Source organism: Dermochelys coriacea, chromosome 6, assembly GCF_009764565.3.
Source record: "Dermochelys coriacea isolate rDerCor1 chromosome 6, rDerCor1.pri.v4, whole genome shotgun sequence".
NCBI classification, from domain to species: Eukaryota; Metazoa; Chordata; order Testudines; family Dermochelyidae; genus Dermochelys; species Dermochelys coriacea.
In genome coordinates this window covers 31,718,471-31,737,807 of record NC_050073.1, presented here as the reverse complement: position 1 = coordinate 31,737,807, position 19,337 = coordinate 31,718,471, and the positions used below count along the sequence as shown (strand labels likewise).

General features: G+C 42.9%; 1 protein-coding gene across 3 annotated transcripts in view; it reads left to right on the top strand.

The window, feature by feature from the left end:
- GALNT18 (polypeptide N-acetylgalactosaminyltransferase 18) overlaps positions 1 to 12,686 on the top strand; it is a 410,017-nt gene extending 397,331 nt beyond the window's left edge. For all 3 annotated transcript variants that reach the window (XM_043516561.1, XM_043516559.1, XM_043516560.1), the window contains one exon: positions 12,251 to 12,686. In XM_043516561.1, the coding sequence (XP_043372496.1) occupies positions 12,251 to 12,394 (144 nt within the window). In that variant the 3' untranslated portion in view covers positions 12,395 to 12,686. The remainder of the gene's footprint in view (positions 1 to 12,250) is intronic.
- The last annotated feature ends 6,651 nt before the right edge of the window (positions 12,687 to 19,337 follow it).

Below are 19,337 nucleotides of genomic sequence, written 5' to 3'. Positions count from 1 at the left end.
GAGGTCAGACTAGATGATCAGAATGGTTCCTTCTGACCTTAGTATCTATGAGGCAGACAACATCATTACAGCAACAAACTGCAGCTGAAAAAGGCAGAGAGCTTTTTCCAAAGCAATAGCATTAGAAATGGAGGGTTGTGCTTACTGCACCATCAAAATAAATGGGAGTTTTGCAGTTTAATTCGGTGACAGCAGGATTGAGCTCTAAATGTCTCACTGACTAATCAGCATCAGTGGTAGTAGCCACTTTTGAAGTTGGTAAAGGTTTAGTATTTATATTCCATGAGAATGAACCCATGAATGTGTGGGACATAGGTAAAGTCCATGTAGAAACAGAAGGTACTACAGTTCTCTGCAATGATAAAAGTCGGTTGCTGTAGATGAACATGACCAACAGGAATCAGAATCTGGAATAATCTGGTCCCCTGGGGAAGGGGACCAATGTGGGCGGGGAAGTGGTGGAGTGGGGGCGGGGCCGTTGGCAGAGGACACGAACTGGCGCCAGGGGAAGCAGCCTCTGGCTGCTATTATAAATTTGTCGCCCCTGCAAATTTGCTGCCCTAGGCCTAGGCCATGCCGCTGGCATGTGGGGTTTGCAGAGTATATAAAATGACTCTCTCAGATGTTACAACACAAGCCTCTCACTACAGAAAAGCTAAAAAAGAAACCTACAGATGGCATACAGTAAATGTAAACTCTAAAGGAAGACTGTATATTACAGCAGTTGTTCCCAACCTGGGGTACATGTACCCCTGGGGGTTTAAAGAGGTCTTTCAGGGGGTACATTAACTCATCTAGGCGTTTGCTTAGTTTTATACCAGGCTACTTAACAAGCACTAGCAAAGTCAGTACAAACTAAAATTTCATACAATAACTTTTTTATACTGCTCTATGTACTATACCCTGACATATAAGTACAATATTTATATTCCAATTGATTTATTTTATAAATTATATGGTGAAAGTACACATTTTTTCAGTACTAGTGTGCTGTGACACTATTGTATTTTTATGTCTGATTTTGTAAGCAAGTCGTTTTTAAGTGAGGTGAAACTTGGGGGTACATAAGAGAAATCAGACTCCTGAAGGGGGTACAGTAGTCTGGAAAGGTTGAGAGCCACTGTTCTAACAGGTGGTGCTGGGTCTGCTCAACTCCTGATGAAGATTGTGATGGGAGGGGAGGATGCGGACAGAACTTGGCAGAAATATATTTATGTGAGATCTAAACCATGTAAAAGGTACCCAAAGGCTACAGCAATGTGTAAACGATAACTGCTTTAATAAAGGCATTGATGATAAACAAAAACAGAGTAATGCATTCTTTTTAGAAACATTCTCTTTTCCCAATCTGCTCTGATGTAAAATTTGACCTCCACTTAAGTGCCATTGGAGAGAAAAAGACTAGGGAGCTCTGCTTGATATGTTGCACAGCACACTGCAGTTACTAGTAAATATCCCCCTTATGGGTAGTACTGGAGCTTGCTGTCTGAAACATTAAAAAAAAAAAACACTGAAGTGGTGGCTAATATGAGGGAACTGAGCTGTTCCAGACAGCACAGATGCTTTTATCGAGATGAGTTTTTCTACAAAATAGAAACATGAGGGTTCAAGTCTTGTTAGAAACAAAACAGCTCTGCTTCTGAGCCCTAAGGCACGTAGGCAGAGAACAATTGCTTAATCTCAGAGGGGCAGCAGCCACACAGGTCTGGCCCTATTGATCAGGAATATGGAAGAAAACTACTCTGAAGCACAATAGAGGCAAGAGCAGGCTTTTTCTTAACTAAAGTGCCCTAGTGAAATAATCTAATTGATTTTTGTATATGTTTAAAGGAGAGGTCAGTGTATTGTCTTAATGGTACTGACAATGCACATACCATATGGTGCAAGGCCTGGAATAGACTGAGCTGTATAATTAATAAAAACAGATGAACTAAATTACTCCTGTGAGGACACGCTGAAAACCAATGAGAGAAGGAAACCAGACCCAGGTTCTAGTAGCAAATGTATTTCCAAGTCATATCACTAATGAATGACTTTTTTGCAGGCGGTCATCTCCATTACCGTTGGAACACTAAAGCCAAATGCAAACAAAGGTGCCATTTTATTATATCCATAGGACGTTTACAACAACAACAAAAAGGCTATGAAACAGTCATGGCTCCACATAAGGTTGCATTATAGTCTCCAGCTGAAGGAGGGCAAATTGTCTGCCTAAATTCAATGTACATTTCAGCCTGCAACTGCTCCTCTAATCTCGCCAGTTCAGAGGCAAAAACTCCAGCACCCAAGCTAATAGTTCCTTCGTTTCACATGTGAAAAAAGATGCTATGTTGCTCGAGGCTGGGGAGAGTTACTGCAGAGGAAGATGACAGACTTGCTGTTCAATTGCCTAGAATTGAAATAAAGATAATTTGAGGGCAAGAAGTAGTTGAAAAGGGAATAGAAATAGTGGGGAATCAATAAATCTAGCCTTCACTATATGAATAAAAACATACTGAAAATGGTGGGGTTGAGGCCTGATGCTCCAGTAAGGTGCAGAGCATCTTTTGAGTGGGGGGGGGCAGGCATTAACTTCTCTCCAATGGCACTAACTTCTTAATGATTTTCATCTGTAATCCACACACTGGTGACGTGGTATTAAAGCACAGCTGTCCCTGTCCTTTTAGAAGCTATTCATGTGGGTTTTCTATCCATGAACCTGAGTTCCATACTCATTTAACATACATAATGGACACCTTGTAATACAGTGGCTCTCAACCTTTCCAGATTACTGTATCCCTTTGAGGATTCTGATTTGTCTTGCATATCCCCACGTTTCACCTCACTTAAAAATTAATTGCTTACAAAAATCAGACATAAAAGTACAACAGTGTCACAGCACACTATTACTGGAAAATTGCTTACTTTCTCATTTTTACCATATAATTATAAAATAAATCAATTGGGATATAAATATTGTACTTGTATCTCAGTGTATAGTATGTAGATCAATAAGTCATTGTCTGTATGAACTTTTAGTTTGTACTGACTTCGCTAGTGCTTTTTATGTAACCTGTTGTAAAACTAGGCAAATAGCTAGATTATTTGATGTACCCCAGAAAACCTCTGCATACCCCTGGTTGGGAAACATGTACCCCTGGTTGGGAACCACTGCATTAGGAGGCACTCAGGCCCGGATTCTCAAAGATATTTAGGCAGCCAACTCCCATGGAAAATCTGAGCTTCGGTGCCCTGCTGGATTGGGCCCCTCAGGACTAAGTCATTTCATACATCTTTTTTATTTGTATTGTAACATCCACTCCTTATCTTAGGCGCTGAAGATAGTGAGCTTCCCCTTGTCAGAATAGGCCCACTTTTTTAATATGAAAATGGCCATTTAATTGAAGTTCTTCATGAAGGGCCTGATCCAAACCCCATTACATTCAATACAAAGACCCTTGTTGATTTCATTCAGCTTTGAATTGGGGCCAAAGTAACAATTGGGGTGGGAGAAAGGCGCAAATGGCACAAAATTAAACATGGACCAGTTGCATGTGCCATTTCATATAACAACCATGACAACTTTCAAACAGGTTTCAGAGTAGCAGCCGTGTTAGTCTGTATTCGCAAAATGAAAAGGAGTACTTGTGGCACCTTAGAGACTAACAAATTTATTAGAGCATAAGCTTTCATGAGCTACAGCTCACTTCATCGGATGCATTTGGTGGAAAAAACAGAGGAGAGATTTATATACACACACACAGAGAACATGAAACAATGGGTTTATCATACACACTGTAAGGAGAGTGATCACTTAAGAAAAGCCATCACCAGCAGCAGGGGAGGGAAAGGAGGAAAACCTTTCATGGTGACAAGCAAGGTAGGCTAATTCCAGCAGTTAACAAGAATATCAGAGGTTTCAGAGTAGCAGCCGTGTTAGTCTGTATTCGCAAAAAGAAAAGGAGTACTTGTGGCACCTTAGAGACTAACAAATTTATTAGAGCATAAGCTTTCGTGAGCTACAGCTCACTTCATCGGATGCATTTACGATGAAGTGAGCTGTAGCTCACGAAAGCTTATGCTCTAATAAATTTGTTAGTCTCTAAGGCGCCAAGAATATCAGAGGAACAGTGGGGGGTGGAGTGGGAGGGAGAAATACCATGGGGAAATAGTTTTACTTTGTGTAATGACTCATCCATTCCCAGTCTCTATTCAAGCCTAAGTTAATTGTATCCAGTTTGCAAATTAATTCCAATTCAGCAGTCTCTCGTTGGAGTCTGTTTTTGAAGCTTTTTTGTTGAAGTATAGCCACTCTTAGGTCTGTGATCGAGTGACCAGAGAGATTGAAGTGTTCTCCAACTGGTTTTTGAATGTTATAATTCTTGACGTCTGATTTGTGCCCATTCATTCTTTTACGTAGAGACTGAACTGGACAGTCTCTACGTAAAAGAATGAATGGGCACAAATCAGGCGTCAAGAATTATAACATTCAAAAACCAGTTGGAGAACACTTCAATCTCTCTGGTCACTCCATTACAGACCTGAGAGTGGCTATCCTTCAACAAAAAAGCTTCAAAAATAGACTCCAACGAGAGACTGCTGAATTGGAATTAATTTGCAAACTGGATACAATTAATTTAGGCTTGAATAGAGACTGGGAATGGATGAGTCATTACACAAAGTAAAACTATTTCCCCATGGTATTTCTCCCTCCCATCCCACCCCCCACTGTTCCTCTGATATTCTTAAAAAGAAAAGGAGTACTTGTGGCACCTTAGAGACTAACAAATTTATTAGAGCATAAGCTTTCGTGAGCTACAGCTCACTTCATCGGATGCATTTGGTGGAAAAAACAGAGTAGAGATTTATATACACACACACAGAGAACATGAAACAATGGGTTTATCATACACACTGTAAGGAGAGTGATCACTTAAGATAAGCCATCACCAACAGCAGGGGGGGGAAGGAGGAAAACCTTTCATGGTGACAAGCAGGTAGGCTAATTCCAGCAGTTAACAAGAATATCAGAGGAACAGTGGGGGGTGGGGTGGGAGGGAGAAATACCATGGGGAATAGTTTTACTTTGTGTAATGACTCATCCATTCCCAGTCTCTATTCAAGCCTAAGTTAATTGTATCCAGTTTGCAAATTAATTCCAATTCAGCAGTCTCTCGTTGGAGTCTGTTTTTGAAGCTTTTTTGTTGAAGTATAGCCACTCTTAGGTCTGTGATCGAGTGACCAGAGAGATTGAAGTGTTCTCCAACTGGTTTTTGAATGTTATAATTCTTGACGTCTGATTTGTGTCCATTCATTCTTTTACGTAGAGACTGTCCAGTTTGGCCAATGTACATGGCAGAGGGGCATTGCTGGCACATGATGGCATATATCACATTGGTAGATGCGCAGGTGAAGGAGCCTCTGATAGTGTGGCTGATGTGATTAGGCCCTATGATGGTATCCCCTGAATAGATATGTGGACAGAGTTGGCAACGGGCTTTGTTGCAAGGATAGGTTCCTGGGTTAGTGGTTCTGTTGTGTGGTGTGTGGTTGCTGGTGAGTATTTGCTTCAGATTGGGGGGCTGTCTGTAAGCAAGGACTGGTCTATCTCCCAAGATCTGAGAGAGCGATGGCTCGTCCTTCAGGATAGGTTGTAGATCCTTGATGATGCGTTGGAGGGGTTTTAGTTGGGGGCTGAAGGTGATGGCTAGTGGCGTTCTGTTGTTTTCTTTGTTGGGCCTGTCCTGTAGTAGGTGACTTCTGGGTACTCTTCTGGCTCTGTCAATCTGTTTCTTCACTTCAGCAGGTGGGTACTGTAGTTGTAGGAATGCATGATAGAGATCTTGTAGGTGTTTGTCTCTGTCTGAGGGGTTGGAGCAAATGCGGTTATATCGTAGCGCTTGGCTGTAGACAATGGATCGAGTGGTATGATCTGGATGAAAGCTAGAGGCATGTAGGTAGGAATAGCGGTCAGTAGGTTTCCGATATAGGGTGGTGTTTATGTGACCATCGCTTATTAGCACCGTAGTGTCCAGGAAGTGGATCTCTTGTGTGGACTGGTCCAGGCTGAGGTTGATGGTGGGATGGAAATTGTTGAAATCATGGTGGAATTCCTCAAGAGCTTCTTTTCCATGGGTCCAGATGATGAAGATGTCATCAATGTAGCGCAAGTAGAGTAGGGGCATTAGGGAACGAGAGCTGAGGAAGCGTTGTTCTAAGTCAGCCATAAAAAATGTTGGCATACTGTGGGGCCATGCGGGTACCCATCGCAGTGCCGCTGATTTGAAGGTATACATTGTCACCAAATGTGAAATAGTTATGGGTCAGGACAAAGTCACAAAGTTCTGCCACCAGGTTAGCCGTGGCAGTATCGGGGATACTGTTCCTGACGGCTTGTAGTCCATCTTTGTGTGGAATATTGGTGTAGAGGGCTTCTACATCCATAGTGGCTAGGATGGTGTTTTTGGGAAGATCACCAATGGACTGTAGTTTCCTCAGGAAATCGGTGGTGTCTCGAAGATAGCTGGGAGTGCTGGTAACGAAGGGCCTGAGGAGGGAGTCTACATAGCCAGACAATCCTGCTGTCAGGGTGCCAATGCCTGAGATGATGGGGCGTCCAGGATTTCCAGGTTTATGGATCTTGGGTAGCAGATAGAATACCCCAGGTCCTGGCTCCAGGGGTGTGTCTGTGCGGATTTGTTCTTGTGCTTTTTCAGGGAGTTTCTTGAGCAAATGCTGTAGTTTCTTTTGGTAACTCTCACTGGGATCAGAGGGTAATGGCTTGTAGAAAGTGGTGTTGGAGAGCTGCCTAGTAGCCTCTTGTTCATACTCTGACCTATTCATGATGACGACAGCACCTCCTTTGTCAGCCTTTTTGATTATGATGTCAGAGTTGTTTCTGAGGCTGTGGATGGCACTGTGTTCTGCATGGCTGAGGTTATGGGGTAAGCGATGCTGCTTTTCCACAATTTCAGCTCGTGCACGTCGGCGGAAGCAGTCTATGTAGAAATCCAGGCTGCTGTTTCGACCTTCAGGAGGAGTCCACCTAGAATCCTTCTTTTTGTAGTGTTGGCAGGAAGGTCTCTGTGGGTTAATATGTTGGTCAGAGGTGTGTTGGAAATATTCCTTGAGTCTGAGACGTCGAAAATAGGATTCTAGGTCACCACAGAACTGTATCATGTTCGTGGGGGTGGAGGGGCAAAAGGAGAGGCCCCGAGATAGGACAGATTCTTCCGCTGGGCTAAGAGTATAGTTGGATAGATTAACAATATTGCTGGGTGGGTTACGGGAACCATTGTTGTGGCCCCTTGTGGCATATAGTAGTTTAGATAGCTTAGTGTCCTTTTTCTTTTGTAGAGAATCAAAGTGTGTTTTGTAAATGGCTTGTCTAGTTTTTGTAAAGTCCAGCCACGAGGAAGTTTGTGTGGAAGGTTGGTTCTTTATGAGAGTATCCAGTTTTGAGAGCTCATTCTTAATCTTTCCCTGTTTGCTGTAGAGGATGTTGATCAGGTGGTTCCGCAGTTTGGACATCAGATGGACATCATACCGAAAGGACTGAAGGTAAAAAATCCATTACAATCTACATACCACACAGACTATGCTGACAGCTTGTGCCACACACTCTCAAGGAAACTGCGGAACCACCTGATCAACATCCTCTACAGCAAACAGGGAAAGATTAAGAATGAGCTCTCAAAACTGGATACTCTCATAAAGAACCAACCTTCCACACAAACTTCCTCGTGGCTGGACTTTACAAAAACTAGACAAGCCATTTACAAAACACACTTTGATTCTCTACAAAAGAAAAAGGACACTAAGCTATCTAAACTACTATATGCCACAAGGGGCCACAACAATGGTTCCCGTAACCCACCCAGCAATATTGTTAATCTATCCAACTATACTCTTAGCCCAGCGGAAGAATCTGTCCTATCTCGGGGCCTCTCCTTTTGCCCCTCCACCCCCACGAACATGATACAGTTCTGTGGTGACCTAGAATCCTATTTTCGACGTCTCAGACTCAAGGAATATTTCCAACACACCTCTGACCAACATATTAACCCACAGAGACCTTCCTGCCAACACTACAAAAAGAAGGATTCTAGGTGGACTCCTCCTGAAGGTCGAAACAGCAGCCTGGATTTCTACATAGACTGCTTCCGCCGACGTGCACGAGCTGAAATTGTGGAAAAGCAGCATCGCTTACCCCATAACCTCAGCCATGCAGAACACAGTGCCATCCACAGCCTCAGAAACAACTCTGACATCATAATCAAAAAGGCTGACAAAGGAGGTGCTGTCGTCATCATGAATAGGTCAGAGTATGAACAAGAGGCTACTAGGCAGCTCTCCAACACCACTTTCTACAAGCCATTACCCTCTGATCCCAGTGAGAGTTACCAAAAGAAACTACAGCATTTGCTCAAGAAACTCCCTGAAAAAGCACAAGAACAAATCCGCACAGACACACCCCTGGAGCCAGGACCTGGGGTATTCTATCTGCTACCCAAGATCCATAAACCTGGAAATCCTGGACGCCCCATCATCTCAGGCATTGGCACCCTGACAGCAGGATTGTCTGGCTATGTAGACTCCCTCCTCAGGCCCTTCGTTACCAGCACTCCCAGCTATCTTCGAGACACCACCGATTTCCTGAGGAAACTACAGTCCATTGGTGATCTTCCCAAAAACACCATCCTAGCCACTATGGATGTAGAAGCCCTCTACACCAATATTCCACACAAAGATGGACTACAAGCCGTCAGGAACAGTATCCCCGATACTGCCACGGCTAACCTGGTGGCAGAACTTTGTGACTTTGTCCTGACCCATAACTATTTCACATTTGGTGACAATGTATACCTTCAAATCAGCGGCACTGCGATGGGTACCCGCATGGCCCCACAGTATGCCAACATTTTTATGGCTGACTTAGAACAACGCTTCCTCAGCTCTCGTTCCCTAATGCCCCTACTCTACTTGCGCTACATTGATGACATCTTCATCATCTGGACCCATGGAAAAGAAGCTCTTGAGGAATTCCACCATGATTTCAACAATTTCCATCCCACCATCAACCTCAGCCTGGACCAGTCCACACAAGAGATCCACTTCCTGGACACTACGGTGCTAATAAGCGATGGTCACATAAACACCACCCTATATCGGAAACCTACTGACCGCTATTCCTACCTACATGCCTCTAGCTTTCATCCAGATCATACCACTCGATCCATTGTCTACAGCCAAGCGCTACGATATAACCGCATTTGCTCCAACCCCTCAGACAGAGACAAACACCTACAAGATCTCTATCATGCATTCCTACAACTACAGTACCCACCTGCTGAAGTGAAGAAACAGATTGACAGAGCCAGAAGAGTACCCAGAAGTCACCTACTACAGGACAGGCCCAACAAAGAAAACAACAGAACGCCACTAGCCATCACCTTCAGCCCCCAACTAAAACCCCTCCAACGCATCATCAAGGATCTACAACCTATCCTGAAGGACGAGCCATCGCTCTCTCAGATCTTGGGAGATAGACCAGTCCTTGCTTACAGACAGCCCCCCAATCTGAAGCAAATACTCACCAGCAACCACACACCACACAACAGAACCACTAACCCAGGAACCTATCCTTGCAACAAAGCCCGTTGCCAACTCTGTCCACATATCTATTCAGGGGATACCATCATAGGGCCTAATCACATCAGCCACACTATCAGAGGCTCCTTCACCTGCGCATCTACCAATGTGATATATGCCATCATGTGCCAGCAATGCCCCTCTGCCATGTACATTGGCCAAACTGGACAGTCTCTACGTAAAAGAATGAATGGACACAAATCAGACGTCAAGAATTATAACATTCAAAAACCAGTTGGAGAACACTTCAATCTCTCTGGTCACTCGATCACAGACCTAAGAGTGGCTATACTTCAACAAAAAAGCTTCAAAAACAGACTCCAACGAGAGACTGCTGAATTGGAATTAATTTGCAAACTGGATACAATTAACTTAGGCTTGAATAGAGACTGGGAATGGATGAGTCATTACACAAAGTAAAACTATTTCCCCATGGTATTTCTCCCTCCCACCCCACCCCCCACTGTTCCTCTGATATTCTTGTTAACTGCTGGAATTAGCCTACCTGCTTGTCACCATGAAAGGTTTTCCTCCTTCCCCCCCCTGCTGTTGGTGATGGCTTATCTTAAGTGATCACTCTCCTTACAGTGTGTATGATAAACCCATTGTTTCATGTTCTCTGTGTGTGTGTATATAAATCTCTACTCTGTTTTTTCCACCAAATGCATCCGATGAAGTGAGCTGTAGCTCACGAAAGCTTATGCTCTAATAAATTTGTTAGTCTCTAAGGTGCCACAAGTACTCCTTTTCTTTTTGAGAATACAGACTAACACGGCTGCTACTCTGAAACCTCTGATATTCTTGTTAACTGCTGGAATTAGCCTACCTTGCTCGTCACCATGAAAGGTTTTCCTCCTTTCCCCCCCCTGCTGCTGGTGATGGCTTATCTTAAGTGATCACTCTCCTTACAGTGTGTATGATAAACCCATTGTTTCATGTTCCCTGTGTGTGTGTATATAAATCTCTCCTCTGTTTTTTCCACCAAATGCATCCAATGAAGTGAGCTGTAGCTCACGAAAGCTTATGCTCTAATAAATTTGTTAGTCTCTAAGGTGCCACAAGTACTAACTTTCAAACAGTTATAGTGCTAAGGGAGCTCTGCTCTCCCAGAGGACAGCCTCCTGGCACTTCCATTATTCCTATTAATGGAAATCTCCCTTGCGCAGCTGTGGAGGCATATTAAGGCTGAATGCCAAGCATAGCAATCGGTGAAAATTGAGTCTGAACGTCCCATCTAAACCTTTCCGAAAGGATTTGTGGGAGCTCCTGATTTGAATTTAGTAGATTATACTAAAAATGGTCTCCCTTATTCAAGCCTAACCACATTTAAACTTCAGAGCTGTCAAACCTAATTATGTACCAAGAAAAGGGTTTTAACTGATGTTCATTTCTCAGGAAAAAAAAGTGCTTATTATGTATGACTGGAGTGAGCAGCAGTTATACGGACAAATCCCGGCACCTGCCTGAATGGTGTAGAGTCATGTTCCAAACAGCATATGTTATTACTGAAGAGCTTTTCCTGGGTAACACATTTCAGTATTTCTATCACATTTAAGTTAAAATCCTGGAGGTTATTAGGGCGGACATCTGTGATGCTGCAACTTTATAATGTGAAGCCCAACACAGGCTTTCAGCAAAATTAATGAGAGAAAACTAAATATGAGGGTTTTTTTAAAAAATAATCTCACTAGATTTTTGTCCTCTATTGTAAACAAATAATTGCTATGTCTAGGAGCAGTTTCTGTACCTTAGCTGCATTAATCTGGGGCTGATGGCTTACACTCCAAACTTTGATTTTCAGACACCACCACTGGTAGCTAGTGGGTGTGCATGAGAGAAACTTTTTCTCCAGGTCACTGTGCTAATTACCCTGTAAACCTTGGAAGAATGGCATTGATACATAGCAATTATCACTGTTAAACCAAGGAGAAGAACAAATTGCACCCTGTCAGTGCCGTTATACCAGTGATTCATGTAGATTGCTGCATGCTGCTCCAGTAGCACAAAAGAGCGATGAAGCCTGAACAGGGCGGGGCTGAGTAGTACAGATCCATCTTGCTGGCTCTTCAGCATCCAGTTTATGGGGAATGGCCAGAATGCAGCTGTACTCCCTCCCCAGCTACTGGAACAGCTTGGGGCTGCTCTAAGGGCTTGTCTACACTGGCACTTTGCAGTGCTGCAACTTTCTTGCTCAGGGGAGTGAAAAAACACCCCCCTCGAGTGCTGCAAAGCACCAGGGTAGATAGTGGCCCAGCACTGGGAGCCACGCCCCTCATGGAGGTGGGTTTTTTTATAGCACTGGGAGAGCTCTTTCCCTGTGCTATGCTGCAACTACGCAGCCACGTTGAAGCGCTTTAACGTTGCTAGTGAAGACATGCCCTGAATTGCATCAAGGGCTGAACTAGCCCCTGGCTCACCCCAGGATTAAGAATCCGTAAAGGTGGTGTAAAGCCACCTTCTCTCCCCAATCTAAGACTACAGTGCACCTCAGTCTGGCTTCTTCCACAGTAAATAATCATTCAAAGATGGACATTTGATTGCTAGTCTAACATGAAATATCACACATTAAAGACTTGGCATTAATCAAAACTGGTTTTTTTATTTATTTATTTTTAAACAGGGAGGTCCAATCCAGAACAGAAAATCCAAGCGTTGCCTGGAGTTACAGGAAAACAGTGACAATGAATTTGGATTTCAGCTGGTCCTTCAGAAATGCACTGGCCAACGCTGGTCTATTACAAATGTCCTGAAAAGCTTGTCATAACTGATTCTAAGAAACTCTTAACTCAGTCCTTTTGCTACTGTGTAGCAAATGTTGCAATGTTGCCTGCTGTACTGTATCTTTTCTTTCCCCCCTTTGATTCTTTTTTGCAAGTGTGTGGAGATTGGGTTTGTGGGCTGAAAATACAGACTTTTTTCTTAATGACATTTTCATGGCGTTTCTAGAGATGCTGAATGACGGGTGATGGTAGGCTATCCTAAAATATTTTGCAAATGTAAATAGGGAACAAATGGAGAATATTTATAACTCTGACAATAAAGTTTTATTGATTTAAAAAAAACAATTCCACTGCCTCTGTCTCTTTTGGGGATCAGTTTGAAAACAAGTCAGTCTGAAGCTTTTCATTGTTAGGGCCTCATCCTGGCAAGAGGCTGAGCACCTTCAACTCCAAGGATGAAATCCTTGCCCCACTGAAGTCAATGGGCGCTTTGCCAATGGGGCTGGGATTTCACCCCTAATGACTTCTTGAGAGTGAAGGATTCTCAGTGCCACACTGAATCAGATCCTGCCAAGGTCACAGGTGAATGCAGTCAGGCACCATCCAGTGATTCTGAAGCAAGTGAAGCTGGGTTACACCCATTCTATAGTAATCGGTAACATTTGCTTCCCTGCATTCTTATGAAATCGACTTTATAAAAACGAAAAGCAGCCTTGCATCAAAGTGTTCATTTAAATTTAAAAGTCAGATGATACTTTTGCACTGCAACAGGGTGGCAGGGAAGGAGACATGTTCTCTATTCAAAATGTGCATCACTACTAAGATGACACCAGTGTCATAAACATTAATGATTATGGCTTAGGGTTTCTCTGGGTAAATGAAGTAATGGCTGGAGACTTACGGGATTACTATAAACTGGACTGCGAGTCAAACGGTACATTTAAAGCTAAGCTGCTGCTTGTGACATCTGTAATTTTCATGTTCCTTTTTCTTAGGAAGGATGGTGGGGTAAAGCACTAGAAGAAAGACTTAGTGCTGCAAGAGAAGGCAGAGTCACAACAGGGATTAATTCATGTTCCCATCTTGTTAACATGATTCAGAATAATGCAGAGATAATGTTGCCTCCTCATCTGAGAGCGCATGCAAACTGGTGCAATTCTACTGTGCAAAAGGAGTTGGGAAGGCTAGAGAGGGAGGATGGAATTTTCAAAGCATTCAGCATTGACCTAACTCCGCTTCCCGTGGGAGTTTCCCCATCAGATTCAATGGGAGCAGATGCAGGCCTGCACTGACCACTCTTGAAAACCCTAGGATGTGCACTGTGAAATGCCACTGGTTGGAAGCTCCCTGCAGGAGTTACACAGGGAAGGGTTGGGGAAGGAGGGATGCACCAGGGGAGTGGAAGGGACAGTGCTGGAGGGTCAGCAACCTGGATCCTTTGTTCCTTCCCAGACATAGACAGTGTCTATGGACCATGGAGTCCTCTTCAGCACTGAGACTGCAGTAGCAGCTGCACTCTAGCCAATGGGGCTGTTTTTCCTCTCCCACTTCTCCCTCCCCTAAGACAAGTTATTCAGACCACGCGGGGGTGATGATTTTGGGTAATGTCAAAGTAGCAGTGGCAGTGGGAAATGAGTACTCTCTTAATATAGAGTTTGCCTTTTTACAGTGTTTTCCCCTTAGAGTGTAGTTTGGTTTTACTTCCTACCTCGCCTTACCCCTCCTTGACATGTGGGCAGAGTAGACCCGCATTTAGACATGGGACCAGATGCCAGGACACTCTTAGTAATGCTGTCAATGACTCTGCAAATTTGGAAAGTCATGGAAGCAAAATTTGGCCACCATTGTCAATGGCAAGACTCTAACAGCCAGGATTTCCATTTATGCTGGTTACCATGTGCTGCGGTTTTTGCAGGTTACCTGTGTGGAGCTTTGAAGAGAATCTCTAGCACCACTACTGCCCCCTGCAGCATCAGCTGTGCCAGAGGTACCCACATTACCCCCAAGCTGGTTTCTTTAGAGACACTGCAGAAGTAAGACTATAGCAACATACTAACAGGTACCACCATTGGGCTGCTCCTTCCCCTGTGGGGCATTCTACTACTCTTCTAAATGGCTACTAAAGCTCAGTCCTGAGTATATCTTCTTAGTCCAATGTGAGGCATCTTTCTGTGGCCAGCAGCTTCCTCTGCAGCACTAAGATGTTGTCCAATATAGCCACAAAATAATATCACAGCCAGTCACTTGGAAGCAGCCACTACAGTTCAGTGTAACACCAATACTTTCATGATAACCTTTTTTTTTAAATGCCCATCATTTTCTTTTTTAAAAAATCTGTTTTCACTGATTCTTTTGTCTCAGCCGAGATGTTAATTTTTTTTTCAATTGATGGAAAGGAGGTGTGAGGAAGCACCTGCAACCCCTTTTCTGTTACCAGCATGAAAAATATACACTTCTGCAGTATTAAGACACGTTTCTCACCAACAACAAAAAAACTGCTGAATTCAAAAATGGCAAATAGCTTTTGGGCCTGGATGGAGGGAGAAACAACAAAAATCAAATAATAAGGAACTGGAAGAATATCGCTGACTGACACACAGCATAATACACCGAGAAATGCCAAGTATCAGGGGGTAGCTGTGTTACTCTGTAGCCACAAAAACAAGGAGGAGTCACCTTAAAGACTAACAGATTTATTTGGGCATAAGCTTTTATGGGTAAAAAACCCACTTCTTCAGATGCATGGAGTGAAAATTACAGATGCAGGCGTTATTACACATGAAGAGAAAGGAGTTACCTTACAAAAAATGCCAGTTGCTTTCTACCTCCCCAATAACTGCTGCCCTTATCAATTGTTTTTTGATAAACGTGCTGCTCTCTCGCTAACCTGTCCTTCCAGAAAATGTCTCCCCCGCAGAAAGTGTGAATTTGCCTTTTTCTTACTGCATTCACCTAAGTGAGGTGTGAAGTGTCCTTCAGCCTGTAGCAACTGGGCATTCACATCAGTGTTGTGTGGGGGAGGCAGAGGAAGAGGCTATTTGTTGGCATTAGTTGGGAACTCACTGAGTGATTACTGATCTTTTTGTTTCCTTTTGGTTTTATATAGAGGTCAATTACCTCTCCTTTATTATTCTATTTGATCCCTTTTTATTATCGTGTTTGCTACTTTAAGTGGCAATCAGAACCTCGCCTGGCGACTATAATGTGCCAAACTGCCTCCTACAGACTGACTTCACGTTCAGGGCCACACTATTCTAGTATCATTCTTCTTAATAGCTGTTTAATAAGTCTCAGCAGTTTCATTATGTGAGCGTATCCCTCTGCTATATATAATTACCACACAGTGGTGGCTAGGCATGCTGCAGAATCTTTCTTCTAAGTACAGGGACAGGTGAAGGTACCGCTGATACCTATGATAACAATTGGTGAAGGTTGACTATACCCCCTATATTCTGTGGGCCAAGTTCTGAGGTCCTTAGTCTTTATTGGGTCAAAACCTACATTTAAGTCAGTGGATATTTGCCTGAGTAAAGCCTGACGCAAGACATAAGAAAGTATCTGCCCTTGAATGAAACTTCTCTTCCCTTTACATGGCTGCAAGCTTATTTGTCTTATTATCATCCTGTGGGCATGAATCAAGCAAAATTCCTTGTGGAATAGCTACAAGTTTTACACAATTAAGGACAACTGCAGAAGGATTTAGCCCCTCGTCACTGAATTCCTAACACCATATTTTAATGCAAAATGCTGCATCCTTAAAGCAAAAGCTGTGGAAGTCAGTGTGTTTAGAAACGTTTGCCTGTTCAAGCAAATCTCCTGCAAACGGACCTCTTGCAACACACATTTGACTAAATGCCCTGGCTTCAGCTAGCAACCTTCTCCCCCAACTTCCTCTTTCCTAAACTATACCTGCTGTTCACGATAGATTCAGTCCAATAGGGTGAAAATAAGCCCTAAAGTGGTACATGTATTTGCTAGGAGGTTAGGGGAATAAGGATAATGATTTCCTGTTAAAAAGGAGAATGGGAAAGCCTGTATCCACTACATAGAGCTATGATTCGGGAGAAGACATCCTTATTTTCCAAGGTACTTAAGTTATTATCACTCCTTGTCAACAGAAAGCAGCTTGAACTCCACACTGTATGGCACTGGAACAAGCTGAGTAAACATCACACCTGTGTATCAATGTGTGTATGGAAGAGAGAGATCCTGAACAGAGTCAGGGACTCACTGCAGGTTTGTCAGCATTTTCTGAACTTGCCCCAGAGGTGCAAGATGTAGGTTTCTGAAAGAATACATCATCATCATCAACAGCAGCTGACTCACCTGTCTCTGGTTGGTCATGTACAAATTAATGAAACCTCCTGGAGGCCAGACAGATGTTGAGGAAACTGTTCATGTTCAGTGGGAGAATGATGCTTAACTGGAACACAATCATAACATAAAATAAGCATCTCCAGCCTGGCAGAAATGCTAAGCATACTATATGGTACAGTCCATTCACTAGGGATGCAACTGTAAAGGGCAAAATAGATTTTGCTTTTCTCTTACACTCATAGATATAATAGTCCCTTACAATAGTTACTTTGTGGGAGTTTTATGAGCACTATTATGGTTTGAAGGGCGAGAGATGGTGAGAACTTGGCAAAAGTTGAAAGGAGAGAGAAGAACTACAACCTGTTTTATTTCATACCACTTTAAATGGTTCGCCACACAGTATGGGCAATTTCTTTAACTGAACCAGTCCACAAAAGACCTTAGTCTGAATCCTAACCACACTGCAACCACTATGTTCAGGAATCAGAGAAAACACTTAGCAGAGCCAAGTGTTTCCTCTCCTGCATGCAGTAAACAAGCCAAATTCTGTTGTGCAGTCCCTACTCCTCCTGAAATTAATTCTGCTCTCATCTGCATGGCTGCAGCGCCTGTTGATTCCCATAGAGCTTGTATCTGTGGGACTGAGAGCAGAATTTGGCCCAACAGCTCTAAAATTGAACAGATACCAGGCTAACCTCATCCATCCAAGGCAAGAGCACGGTAGTTAATGGGGTTACACCAAGATCAAATTTAGATCTTGCAACATTTTTTTTTAAATCATAAATCTAGGCTTGAAACTGCACTTTTTAATGTAATGTTTTAAGCTTTATTTTCAAAAAGCCTACACACAACCCATAGGGTACGTTTTACTTTTTGTCAAACACTTACATATTTTAATATAATGGCTTATAGGAAAAGAGCAACAGCATTATTAGTCTTTACTTGTATTATGGTAGCACCCAAAATCCCATCCAGACTGGAGCCCCCACTGTGCTAGGTGCTCGCCACACCTAGGCAGACACAGTCCCTGTCCTGCGGAACTTACAACAAGATGGTATTGAGGTGAATTATAACCACACCTTTATATATGACACAGTACCTTTGCCTACTCCTGTTACTAACAAATTATTTTTCCTCCAGGCCAAGTTCTACAAATAGGCCTGTATTCAGTAAAACACTTAAGCCTGTACTTCGCTTTCGTGGTTTGGGGCACAATAAGGTTTTAGTCCATGACTAGAGCTCCTATGCACTACAATAATACAAATAAATACTAATGACCAAAAAAAAAACCCAAAAAAACCCCACATCAAATAGACAATGGGGCTACTCATGTACTTAAAGTTAAGCACATTCCTGAGTACTCTGCTGAATGAGGCCCTTTAGGCCATCAGAACAACAACAGGTTTTCTTCCATGAGCCTATTTTCTTGGCAGAGACACAGAACAGGATTACAGGTTTCAGAGTAGCAGCCGTGTTAGTCTGTATTCGCAAAAAGAAAAGGAGTACTGGTGGCACCTTAGAGACTAACAAATTTATTAGAGCATAAGCTTTCGTGAGCTACAGCTCACTTCATCGGATGATTAGGATAACTACAGTGTATAGACATCCTCTGCTAGACACAGGCATTAACTCTACATCACAGACATCTCTTTATGATACTTTTAGTTTTTAATTACACAGAGGGCTGGTGATGGGTAAAGCATTTCCTTCCTCATAGCTACTAAACAATACATGTATTTAAGACCCCCCCATTGCAGTGTTACAGAACATCACCGAGTCGACTGCCTCAGTAAACTCAGGCATCCCTAAAATTGCCTTTATCAAGATGAACAGAAACTATAAGAAAAAAAAGAGACTACATTTATGTGAGAACAACTGACACACCACAAAATATCTGTGAACCAGTTAAAATTCATCCATCCTTTGCTTACCTGCCAAGTCATGAACTTACAGAAATCAAAAATAGAAAAAGCCGGCGAGATCAGCTTGTTCCTCTCCTTGCCAGTGCAGAATTGCTCCCCATAGCATTTTGAGTGCTTTGTCTAATCTAGTGTCAAATAACACAAGTGATGGTGCTTCCACCAATCCACTGGGAAGACCATTTCATAAAACACATCTGACTTTTAGGAAATTTAACCAAAATTATCTTTTGCCTAGGTGGCGGTGGTTTGTTTGTGTTTTAACCATTGCTCCTAGTAATAAGTTGTCAAAACAATTCCTGCTTTTCCTTTATGCTTATTAGTCTTCAGGAACTTGTTGACAAGTTGCCCCCAACCTGCTTTGCCTCAATTAGCATTCCACCATATTATACATATTAGGCCATCACTTACAGTTCATTTTCAAGGCTAAATCATTTTTGTGAGAGACAGACAGAGAGAGCGTGAAAAAGCTGAGCAAATGGCCCATTGCGGGGTGGAGGAGCCGCTGAGCCTAGGTTACATCACTTCCGCCTCTCTTGCCACTCATGATATCTCCGCACAACGTTTGGTGCTAGGGGTGTGGCTACAATAGATTAGCCATTTGTTATTACATCATCATTCCCCTTATTACATCATTAATCCCCAGGGAAATGGGCCTGGGGATTAATGCTGACCATGTCAGCATGACTTTTTGAGAGAAACCTCTTCACATCCTTTAGGCAAAGGCTGAATGGTGCTGGCCATCGTTGGG